This window comes from Poecilia reticulata, chromosome 1, assembly GCF_904066995.2.
Source record: "Poecilia reticulata chromosome 1, P_reticulata-male-v2, whole genome shotgun sequence".
NCBI classification, from domain to species: domain Eukaryota; kingdom Metazoa; phylum Chordata; class Actinopteri; order Cyprinodontiformes; family Poeciliidae; genus Poecilia; species Poecilia reticulata.
Genome location: NC_088830.1, coordinates 23,634,259 through 23,647,111, shown reverse-complemented (window position 1 = coordinate 23,647,111; position 12,853 = coordinate 23,634,259). Strand labels below are relative to the sequence as shown.

At 40.2% G+C, this 12,853-nt stretch overlaps 1 protein-coding gene across 14 annotated transcripts in view; it reads right to left on the bottom strand.

The window, feature by feature from the left end:
- The window catches only part of nfixa (nuclear factor I/Xa), a 136,594-nt gene that overhangs the window by 115,469 nt on the left and 8,272 nt on the right, over positions 1 to 12,853 (bottom strand). For 13 of the 14 annotated variants that reach the window (XM_081609568.1, XM_081609572.1, XM_081609563.1 and 10 more), the window contains exon 2: positions 8,443 to 8,526. In XM_081609568.1, the coding sequence (XP_081465694.1) occupies positions 8,443 to 8,526 (84 nt within the window). Of the gene's footprint in view, positions 1 to 3,591; positions 3,771 to 8,442; positions 8,527 to 12,853 lie in introns of those variants that run through there. The other variant, XM_081609556.1, reaches the window with a different exon arrangement.

The window sequence follows — 12,853 nt, the reverse complement described above, 5'->3', positions numbered from 1 at the left end:
TGTTTGCACCCAGTTGTTTGACAGAAAAAAATATGACCAGATAACATCCTTGAAGAAGATACTAAGGTAGATTTGGGGGGAATTTATGCATTATAATTCAAATCAACTTTGGATTTTAGGACATCCCTGCACAATGCCACACATGTGGAAAAATGTTCCATTTGAAAGAACGAGTTGTGTCGATTATACTCTACAAAACTTGCACTTTCTTCTGTTGCTATGACTACAGCATAGGCTAGTTTTTACCCTCGTTCTCTCAACAGTTTTGCCAAATCGCACAGAGAGAATTTCAAGCACTCATTTGATCTCCAAATTTGCAACACTTAGAAGATGAATACAATCGGACATGAAACGTTTACAGAAGGAATCCGGCGAGCAAATAGGAACTTTTGTGTGCAAACTGCAGTCTCTGCAGTTTGCACATTGTTAAACATCACCGAGTTTGCGACAGACCTTCAGAAGTTGGCGACGCACGCCAAAACGCGCCCCAGTCCGCATTAAGGGCTTATCTCAACAGGATAAAACGGGATTTAACCGGAGTCTGAAATAATTGATTTCAAAACGCAGCGCATAAAAGTTTTAATTAACGCATTAAAACTTCATGCAAGTGCACTTCCGTCGCAAAGATATGAAACAACGCCATAACCAGCCTCCTGGTGATGTTTGGCGAGAGCGCCTTTTGGCTGTTCGGGGTCCGTCAACCCTGCGTGGCCATTCCAACAAAGCTTTTACCCGCATTAATAATACATGTGTGATTGTTTGCATCAGATTCGAATGTTTTGGGTTTTTTTTCCTTTTGATTTGTGAATTATTTAGACAACTGCGATCTCCGAGTTCACTTGATGTCGTTGCGCACCACTCCATCCATCATCTGCGAGATGAAGCTGAAGTTCATATTTCTGACTGCGGTTTAAGTCAATATCACCGCAACGCTTTGGTAAAATATAGCTGTACTTGATGTCCAGCAGCAGATCAATATGGACCGCGCGCATATGGCAGCACGCGCGTCCGTGCGGTGCGCTCTCGTGAGAGGATCTGCTGCCAATTAATTTTAATTAATGGAAAAAGAAAGAAAGAGGAAACTCGATGCGGACCTCTGCCTCATACCAGCGGGCTCGGAAAATTATCTGCACTAAATATGCAATAGGGCCGCAGGAGTTGTTTTACGGAGCTCATCAAATGAACTCTGTGTATTGATCACGAAAATATCTGTTTGACACGCACACAGAGGTCAAGATCAGCCAAGGCGAGAGAGAGAAAAGACAGTCTGATGATGGCATCAGAGTTTATTCTGGAAGGAGAATCAGTAGGGATGATAATTTGTGAAAGAGCTTGAGTTTCTGGCCATCTCTGCAGCTCAGAGGGCCCTGAAACAACACGCACGCGGAGAAAGGAATCTTGCATGGTTTCCACGGACTATTCTGTTTAAGGAAAAGGAATGGCCGTGAATGCCAAACACAGCAAAATATAGCGCATGTGTGTGTGTGTGTGTGTGTGTGTGTGTGTGTGTGTGTGTGTGTGTGTGTGTGTGTGTGTGTGTGTGTGTGTGTGTGTGTGTGTGTGTGTGTGTGCGTGTGTGTGTGTGTGAGGTTCCGATAGAAATTTCCTATAAAGATTTGGTAAAACTACCATTAAGGATCAAAGCAAGACGAGGCGACTCGGCAAGCGAGAGGAGCGCTGTGGGCCGTGACCTCCGTGGATCACAGAAAAATCTAGCACGCATCCGTTTTATAAGGTAATCAGCTGTGATTAGTTTTGTAAAGTCAAAATCAAGTCAAGTGATTTTTGAAAAAATAAATAAAAAAAGAAAAGAAAATAAGGAGGATTAATGATGGAATTCCTGACAAAGATTTGTTTTTTTTGTTGTTTTTTTAAGAACAACCACGCTGTAGGTTAATAATGTTAAACTACTGGTAATCTGCTAAATATAAAAATACTAAAAAAAAAAAAAAATTAAATAAAAAAAAATCTAAATATGACACATATTTGGACAATTTGGACAATTTGGACGGAGGAACTGCAGCCAGCGGCAGTCGAGGGGAGAAACGCCATGAAGGGCGGCCTGACGCTGCAGGCTCTCCCGCTGCTGCTGCACTTCTCCTCCGTTAACTCTGCAGTGACTGCACAAGACAAAAGAAACAAAAGTGCATGAAATAAACACACATGTAGGAGCGTATTTAGCCATGTGCCCAGGTCAGAACTCGAGGCGATGCAAGGAAAACGCAAAAGGTCATCTGCAGCTTGACCTTTGAGTTTGCAAAGTTATGAGCCTGAGCTGGTTCAATTTACAGACAAATTACTGTAAAATTATGATTATCTGTTTCACTTATTAACACATAGAGAAATACAAAATGACAAATGTACCAATAAAAGCATTCATTAAAAAAAGAAAGAAAGAAAAGACGCTACAAGTGAAGAAGAGTGTGTGAAACTAAAGAATAGGGCTGTTCACCTTAGACCTTTTTATATTGTTTCAAATGAACAGTTTGAGTGAAATCTCATAAATGGAAAGAAAATTACAGGGTTTTTCAGGTCATAAAAAAGATAATTGTAGACCGATCACTCTCTGCTACTGAGTGCCAACAGAAAATGAGGCCAAAAGGTAAAAAAAAAAAAATCCTAAGCCTCTAGCATTTTATATAAACACAGGATTGTAAATATATTTAATATATGTTAATACTTCTTATACAAATTAATATTTGGTGTGATGATAATAATGTCACCTTTAAAATAATAATAATAATAAAAGAAAGACTTCAGTCTTCTTTATGGAGCCTCTCCGTGAAATCACGCACATGGATGAAATCATATAATTAATTCAATCTTGTAGTGACTCTGTTGCTTCTCTGAATAATTACGACGCAGCGTGGAGTCGCCACGCACGCACGTGCAAGCTTTTATGCGTGAAAAGTAACCGCTGCTTTTCTTTTTTTTTTTTTTTTTTTTAAGTGTCCCTTTAAGCAGAACGTGTTAAAGCTTCAGGGGCCGGGCCGGGATCCGTGCGCTTATACGGTGACCCGAAAAGGCCCCATACAGCCGATCGCATGAGCACGGCGGAGATCTCCCTAAAACAGCCGTAAAGTCACAAAGTCAAAATAAAAACATATGAGGAAGAACTCAAAGAAAAAATTATTAGTTTCATATATAATAAAGTCGGTTTTTATCCCACAGGCGTTTGCAGGACACCCCCCACACCCCCTTCCTCCCCTTTTCCCTCCGACCCCCCGTTTAATATAAAATAGATTTGGGAGAAGCGCCATTTTCTCTCCAAACCATGCGCAATGAGACGCGCAAGTATAAGCCCGCTGGAGGAATGCCATGAGATAGAACCGAGAAGGAGAGAGAGAGGGAGAGAGGCGTAGAGGGAAGTTAAACACTACCCGGAGAAAGAGAGCAGAGTTAGGAAGGAGAGAGGGGATAAAAAGCTCCTTAAAGCGCAGCAAATGACAGGCAGCAGCAGCAGCAGCAGCACAACACAACACTGTAACCGCACAGTATACAGTAGGAACAAACCAGAGAGAGGACACCGGAAAACAGCAGCGGAGAGCAGCGCAACGAACGGCAGATTTTCTTCCCTTTTCTCTCTCATACCTGTGTCAAGCAGTAAGGGGAGTACATGGTGGAGCCTAGAGATGAAAACTGGAGAGGTTGATCACAAAGTTGGATGGAGGTTCGCTGCGGTGCCGCATTGCAAAGCCGCTGTGGCTGAGTCCAGGCTGTATAACCCCGCCTCGCTCACAGTGAAAGCTCCGCACTAACTTTAGAGGAAAGTTTTTTTTTCTCTCTCTCCCTCTCTCTGCACCCTCCCTCCCTCCCTCCCTCGCTCTTTCTCTCTGACTCTCCCCCTGTCTGTCCCTTATATCCGCTCCTCCATTACCTTCACACAAATCTAACTTTCAACATTAAGTTTTTCCCACTTTAGCGAAGCTTCTGTCCAGGGCCGGTCCGAGGTTGGATGAGGTCCTGAGAATGATTACTGTTTTAATGGGGGACGGAGGGGGAGGGGGGGCACTGAAGCTCTGCAGTGAATTATTTAGACAGATTATTTAGGAAGATGTACTCTGCAGTTTTTATTGTAGGTTTTACATTTTCATGGGTATAAATGCACAGCAGGAGAATATTGGGAAGGTTACCAGCCAGGGTTGTCTGTGTACTCAGTCAAACATATTTCAGGTATAATTTACCATGTAAAAAAATATTTTTTTCCCCCTATTTGATGTAAAACAATATTTGATCAAGATAAAAATCTGTCTTTCTGAAAACAGAAATCCACAGACAGCTACATCTCGTGAGATCACATAACACAACTGATTGGAGTTCTGTTACAAATATGAATTTCTATCAATTTCTTCTTTTTGTTTTTCCTCTTTATCCGTATATTGTTAATCTGAATATCCCCTTGAACGTATTTAGTTCTGTTTACCAATGGCAGCGACTCAGCTCTGGTTTGTGTGGGGACGTCTATGACCCAAACACACACAAAACACAACAAGCAGTTTCTGACTGAATTGCTCTGTTTAAAAACTTTGTAATTTTTTTCTTTTTAAATTCTTTGTGAAGGGATTTTTTGTATTATATATACTAATGCCTGCTGATTCACTTAATTCTTGCACCTCTTACGATGTCACTGACCCAAATTATGCACACAGGAAAATGATCTTCTTCTTCAGTGCACTTTTAAAAACGTTGTTTCTATGTAAAGCCGGCTGCTGAAATCCATACTTTATTGCCCAGCTGTTTTGTAGGTGTAGGCTTGCTAGTGAATGAATACAGAATAATTTTTTTGAATGAGTTACTGACTCTGTGTCCGTCTATCTATCAGCTGGTCTACGACGAAGTTAATAGCGCTTACTTTTTACGCTGTTTTGCACTTTTTGTGAGCTTTGGCTCACAATCCGACTTTCAAACTTTAAAGTTGAGCAGTATTTCTTTTCTTTTTCTTAAAATTGTCTTTAAAAGTTCTCTGACTTTATAGTGGCAGATTTGCCTTATGGTAATTTTTTATATATTTTTTTGCTTTCATATCCTTTGCCGTTACAAAGAATGCAGAAGCAAACCCAGCAGTGACCAAAATAGGCACTAAAAAATGTTTTAAATTTACAGCTCAGATTCTGTGGTCTTTTGTCAGCCCATAATCTACTCCAAGAGGCCCCTGTGTTCTGTGTCCTGAATGTGAAGGTTTGCTATACGCTGAATTCAACGTGTGCAGTGCAGAGTGTTTCTGTATGATGCATCGTCTTACATGAGGAGGTTCCAGTTCTCGGTTTACGAGGTGTTGCAGTGTGAAGTCCTGTTCTGCAAGAGGATTCTCTTTTGCCTATCATTTTCAAGGTGAGGAGCTCTTCCTTTGAAGGCCATAAATAAAATAGTTTATAAGAGATGAGGTATTTACAGAAACACTAACATCACTGGGAACCACCATGAGAAGAAACAAGCAACTTTCACTTTTGTGTAAAGTTCACTTTCAAATCTCTTGGTTTTCTTTTGTTGGATTTTAAAGCTTTTCTGCAAAGTTTATGTAAAACCTATAGTTTTATGGTTCACCACAGAGAACAACATGTAATGGTCAGTTTTTATATTTGTTGTAAACTGTTATTTACTCATGGTAAACCTCGTACCATCCCAAAAAAACAGACATGCCTCTAGTGACATCACATAAGGCACAAGATAACGCACCAGACATTTTGACTACCTCAACTTGTCCTTTTCCTATTTTTCTTTTCCATTCACAATATAATAATTAAATGTCTTCAAAAGTGCGTATAGCAATAACATGTTTAAGCCATGTATATATATATATATATATATATATATATATATATATATATATATATATATATATATATATATATATATATATATATATATATATGTTTGTTGCAGTGCAATATTTCAGGGCCCTTTTGATATATATATATATATATATATATATATATATATATATAAACATGACATACTGTGCCTCTTGTGATGTCACAAGCAAACAGATGAGATCCAGCAGCTTTTTCCTTTGGTGAGCTTTTTTTTTTTTTTTTAAATGGTTGTATTTTGCAAATCCCCTAGCGAGAATCAAGACCTCATTACTTAGAGACTTTGTCATTAATGGGCATTTCATAATAAAAACATCTACTATGGTTGGTGTCTTTAACTAACTCTATATTATATTCCAGCGTTCGTTATACAAATAAAGAGACATAATAACCTGAACTCAGGGAACTTAACCGTTCAAATTGTGAGTCCTATTGTATGGAAGCAAATACACTCTGTTTCTAATCAGGCTTGGCTTTATCCTCGCCCGCTCCCTGCTACTCAGTCTAATCAAACTCATATATGCAGGCAGAGTGCCTGCAATTATACATAAGCCCCTGCTCCATGTGTGTGTGTATGTGTGTCTGTGAGTGTGTGTATGCCTAAGTTGGAATACGTTTTCTACATGTGCATACGTCTGCGAGTGTGTTTAAGTTGTGTAAAAGGGTGCGGTTTCAGGGGCTGAAGTCACCCTACTGCTCGAATGCCAAGATTTTTCGGGGGGATACGAAGCTGTGCAGCTTTACGAGACCTCAGCCTATGTACGATACTTAAGAGACACCACAAAAAAAAAGAAAAAAAAAAAAGAATGTGTATCAAGTACAGAACACAAGGTACGCGTACACAAGTGCGCAGAGTTCAAATGTCTGGTGGTCAAAGACGTGTTGGCACGAAACGACAGAAAAAGGAGAAGATTGAGAAGGGAAAAAAAAGAGTAAAATGCAAAATAAATGTGAAAGAAAGTAAAGCATTTGTAGGTGCAGTGTTCCTTTGCCAGAGTCTCTCCTCTTTCCAAACCACACCCCGCCACGGCACAGGCCCAAACCAAAAGCCTTTGTGTGCGCTCCCTCATTTTCCCTCTTTTCTCTCTCCGTCTTCCCCTTTCTGCCTTTTCTCTGTGGTTCTTTTTAGCGAGGTTTTTCTCCCTTTTCTGTTTTCTAATCTTTTGCGTCTTTCTCTAGTTGCCTTACTCCATCGAACAAACCGCCCCTTTCAGCTGTCCAACTTTGCCGGCTGTTTGTGTTGTCATCTTGAGTCTGCCATTAAAGTGTCCGTCCCAGTAACAAATATACTATTGCAACCACTGGCGCTGCAGAACCTCGGTACTCGTGGCTTAGTTTCCAAATCCCTCTCTGGCCTGCGATCAAACAAGGAGACCTGTCTGTGCATCACCTAGAAAAGCCTCGCTTGCGAGCGCGGATCTGGTGTTTTCTGAGCCGTTAAAGAGCACATGAGAAAACCATATGGTCCTGTCTAAAGTTAGCATGTTGTGGTCTGCCGTTGACACGCGGTGCTGCCCATATACTTGATATTTCCCATCGCCTGTGGCTAGGCCATTAAATATTGAAAGTGATGTAGCATACTGATGCAGCCATTAGCATGCTAAATGTGCGAGACAGGTGGTTGAGGTCGCCTTTTCTCAAAAGGCAGGAAATATGTGAGTGGAAAATGTGCGTAACTGTGCCCATTTACTTTGCCGTACAGTGTAAATATTGTTTGAGTAAGCTGTTTATATATGTGTTCTGGGAAGGGGGTCAGTCCAAGTCAAATTTATACAGACATACGTGTGCAGCCAGAGAGAAATGGCTCATGGGCCGCGGTGGCTTATAGGAGCGTATGATATCCAGCGTACATCCCAGAGACTGCACGGATCTGTTTCCAATCTGAGTGTGTGCGCGGAGCAATGTGTCACGCCTGCTGCTTTTCATGTGTTTACTGTGTTTAATAGCCGCTCGAACGTTATACTCGGACTGGTTTGGATTACCGTGTTTGCATTCAGCGTGGAGAGAGAGCGAGAGAAAAAACTGTACAGATTTATTTTGCTAGTCTGATGTCATCACGTCTTAATTTTGGCATTAAGAAAAAAAAACCCGGCACATGTCAGATTAAAGGACACAGGCCAAGTGAGCGGGTTTCCAGCTGTCACATGTTAACGTGAAAAGCAGAGTTTTTTTTTATTTTTTAACACATGTGTAAAAAAAAAAACCAGGGGGCTACATGCAACACTTGTTGCACAGAGCATATCCTGCAAAAATAAAAAAGTGATGTTTAAACTAGCTTCAAATGTTGCTTTTCTCTCTATGCTAAAGATTTGCAGCTTGCCTGTCTTTGAGAAGTTGAAGCATAAAAGGTTAAATGTAAGTGTGGAGATGAAATTGTTAAGGTTCAATGGAATGTGTGGGGATTTTACAGTAAAACAAAAGGGGGGGAACCTTGAATTTACTTCCTGAACACATTAGGAGTTTGCCTCCAAAGTCAGAAAAAAAAAGATCTTTCTGCTCCCGTCTAAAACATGTGGTGTAAAAGGCACAGATGAGGTACAAATTACACATGATTGCTTTGTTATGAACCAAATTGTTCAAAATGAAACAAATAGAGTATAACGTGTGTGTGTGTGCTTGGTGGAGTGTATACCCTGTATGTGTCCGACACGAGGAAACATTCGGGCATCCCTGGGCCTCTAGAAGGATCGTCGTTCACCAGGTAAGTGTCAGTAGCCTGAAAAACAAACACAGTGAAAACAAAAGTGAGGGAGTTGAAGCATTTCACGTACATTGTTCCACCTTTACTTGTTCTTTTCAGGTACAGCAATCACTGTTTAACAGCAGTGGATGTATTTATTTGTTTTGGACTTTTCTATATCAGCTCGCAATGCCTTTTTTTTTTTTACTGCGGTGAAAAGTACTTGTTATAATCTTTTAAGACTTGCAGTGCTTTCTACTTTTATGGGCACTGCTTGTAAATATTTGTATAAAACCTTAAAATAATGTCACCCTGGGAAAAAAAAAAAACAGGCACCAGGCAAATATTTATTACTTAATTTAGTTAACTATTTGTTTGTTTTACCCTTAACAATTCAATAAAAGTATAATAATTAAAGCTTTTTTTTAAGGATTATTATTAATTCCTGTGAGTTCAGGAACTTTTAATTACTACTCCACAATGTTTTAATTGCCTGCAATATAAAAATGACTGACCCCAGAGGACCATTTCTAACAGCCACTATTCAAAATAGAAAACACAACAGAACATCCCATTTAAGTCAGGCAGACATTTGAATGGCAGAAAAATATCAACTGAACCGATCCGTATCTACAGTCAGAGTAGTGGCTCCTTAATTCCTAACAGTTCCAATAAAATTTTATTAAACTGAAGAATTGATTCATTTATATCTTAAAGCTTTGGCTGAGTGTTGACGGAACCTTAATAAGTAAACTGTGACCAAATGTGCGGAAAAATTGCACAGAGACTAATTAGTCTCTTAGACACTCCTCAAAATGGGAAAGACAAGAGAAATCGCTGAAAAAGACAAGAAAATCCAAATAGATCTGTATCTGCATAGATACAGATCTATATATAGATATAGATCTATATCCAAAGATACAGATCTATATAAATATATGTAACGCTTTGCAATCAGTGTGGTCAAATCTTTGACGTTCATGTTTTTTTTTTGTGCTTTTTTTCTGAAAAAGGCATTCCCTAAAATATGCTTGCCTCATTATAATAATAATGAAGATATAATAGTTATCCTTTCTCCGGAGAGGCTCTACAGCCCCATAAATCCACAGTCCAAATATCAATGTGTATGCATGCATATGTGTGTAGGTGTGCATTCAGGGAGCTTCATTTGTATTCTAAGACAAGCAGGCAGGCGGAGAGGCAGGGTTCTGGCAGGGTCCGGAGCTGTGAAATAGGCTCTCCTTGCAGTTCTGCTGTTGATTGGATCAACCTATCCCCACTCAACTTCGCCAAAGGGAGCCCAAATCCCACAGCCGCTGTGGCGTTCTACGAAATCCTATTTCATTTCACAACTTTAACGGATAAAAAAGCGTGCACACCCGCTTGTGCCAGCCCAAGACCCCATGCACCATTCATTTACCAAAGAAGAGCAGGGAAGAAACAGTGAATGCGCCTGTATTGAGATACACACAAATATATACTCTTCTGTCCCCCCAGAGTCCCCCCCACCCCTACCCACCCGAAATATAATCTCCCATATATGTTTTTTTTTTTTTTTTTCACAAACATGTGCTACTTGCTTTGCACACAAACACACAGCAACACTCGCAAGCTCCCACCAGTGCACACGTGCATGCCACTTACGCAGACACACAGACACAAACCCCATAATAAGAGCCAGACGTTGGCAGACCACACAGCCCTGAGTTGTGGTGAAAACAAAGGCTATTCATATCCTTCGCAATGAGAGGTCTGTACAGCTCACTCTCCATCTCCCCCTCTACCCCGTCTTTTTATTACAGATAATCTGCACTCGCAAACCTCCCATTTTTCTGCAATTGTGCGATTTCTAATCATCTTTATTAGTCCATAAACATGTTTCTTTTTTTTTTTTTGTTTTGTTTTTTTTCTGTTTTCGGCCTGCTTTTATTGCGGAGGCCCTCGGCTCCTTGAGGGGGCAACACAGCGCCTATTGTTGGGTCTCACGATGCTGATGGAGCCAGGAACAGCGTGAGAGAGAGAGGCCTGCTGATAAGGCAGCAAAGCATTATGGGAGCAGGCTAGTGGAGTTCTTGAGATGCACGTTTACATGCTAATATACAACAGCGTACTCAAGGACAAAAAGCAAACACCCCAAAGTCTGCCAGGATACACATGTGTGTTAATGAAACAATGTATCTGATTGGCTGGTGGTCCCAATAATGGCCTGGTTCCACGGCACCTGTGCAGGGGTCCACACCAGCCTGAGCCTTCTGATAACCAGCAATGCATCAGGTGTGCTGGAGCTTCAGCGATTGGCTGGGAGCAGCCAGAAACAGGGTCAGGTGCACCAGCAGGCCTCCCCTCATTGGTTTGGCTATGCCCAAATAAGCTGCGAGTGGGCAAGAGCTGTTTTCATTGGCCTACAACTGCCTCATTCTGCCAGTGAATGGGAGTCTGGCCTGATGGCATCAGGACAACTGCGAGTGTGCAAGGAAATCTAATGAAATCTGAGAAATTCTTTGCACCGAAGCCCTTCATGTCTGCAAGCTTTCAAAGAACGGTTCAGCGGTTTAAAGCATAGCTGTTTAAAAAAAGGTTATTAATAGCTAATATCTTACTTGCAGTGCTGTATGTAAAGTTGATGTTTTTGTTTAGTACAATTTCCAAATGAGTGATTCTGGAAGCTGGAGCTAACAAACAGAGAGGTCAAGACCAAAGTGGACTTCCACGTCTTAAGACAACAATCTCAACAGAATCATATTTTTATTTAGCACGAATCAAACATGGTAGTTTATCTGAATGCTATTATATCCATTGTTATGTTTTGACTGAATCGCCTTATAGCCAGAAGCCAATGATTGTCAGCACAAGAAATGGAGGTAGACGGAATATTAACACCAATGATCTTCAAGTGTGAAAACGACTGCAAACCGTGGAACATGTAAAGTGTTTCTGGTCAAACTAAAAGGGCAAAAATTGAAAAAAGAAACAAAAATGTTTTTTTTTCCTTTGCCTAAAAATATTTTACATGTTTCTTTCACGCAGGAAGGTTGGTGGTGCGCCGACTCCAACCTCCAAATAAAATGTGCATAAATTAGTTTTTGTATGATCTGCTGTGAGATTTTTTTGAGACTCATGTTTTTTTTTTTGGATGGTTTTGGTTCTTTTCTGATAAGCTGCTAGAGCCTGTATCTTCCACCAAAAAGTCTATTTTTGATTTATACTAAATGGAGAAGTCAAGAAAGTTATCTGCTACAGACGGTGGCTCACCCCATATCACCATTTCTGTGTAAATTAATCATTGACGTTGGTGTAACTAATAGACCTAAACAATTTAAAGGTTTTGTGAGCAACGTTTGCATAAACAGCTATGACATATTTAAGGTACGACTGTATTAGGAGGATAGATGATAGGATAAAGGATAGACAAAGCTGTGAGCTAGCTAATCATTACTTACAAGTTAAACTCTCAGTAGTGTTTCACTCAGGAAGATGTTTGGTGCTACAATGCCTCCAAACTTCATGTCACATTCAAATAAACAATGGCTTGTCTGTAAATCGCTATGATTTAATAACTTCAATTTTGCTGAAAATTGGAACCCATGTTTCTCGGCAGAAAACACACTGTACATCAATGGGACATTTCAGGTTAAATCAAATAAATAAAACCAAGTGCAACTGTTACTACAGGTTAAAGGTTATCAAAAGAACATTTGAACAAACTATTGTGAGGTTTTTGAGCAAGAGGATTTTTAAAATGGTAGAAATCTATTTTTAGTCAATGCTCGAAGTTGTCAACTGCAAGTAAGATATTAACTCCTTATAGTCTTTTAACAGAATCTTACAACAAATATCATGAGCTATCCATTTAACCAGAGTTCACAAGCAGCAAGACAAAAGAGTCAAAAAGAAGAAAAAAAACAAACAAACAGGTCAATCCGACCTGCAGATCATTTGCTCTCATTTTATATTAACCAACTGACAAAGAGCAGTTTACATGCCCTCTTTATGTCATCAGCCAAAGAAACAGGTGCTGATGAACCTCAATCCCATTGTGCAAGAGCGAATAACACGGAGCTAATGAATAGACTAAGCTCTGTACCTGCCACTGGGGAGGCCAGAACATACTGCCGCCCCTTTGTAGTAAACCCCTCAAAAAAAAAAAAAACAACAAAAAAAAAACTCCAGGGCCCCGAACATTCATTCTCTCCCTCTCCTGCAGCAGTGTATGAATTATATATTGTACTGTATATATAGAGCATATGCCCAGCCCATATGGCCAGCCCAGAGCGAAAAAATCTCAAAGCCCTCCTTAATTAACATTTTAGAGGGAAGATTCGGAGGCGGGAGATTGAGTCAGTGACCTATTTGGAGTCCATCA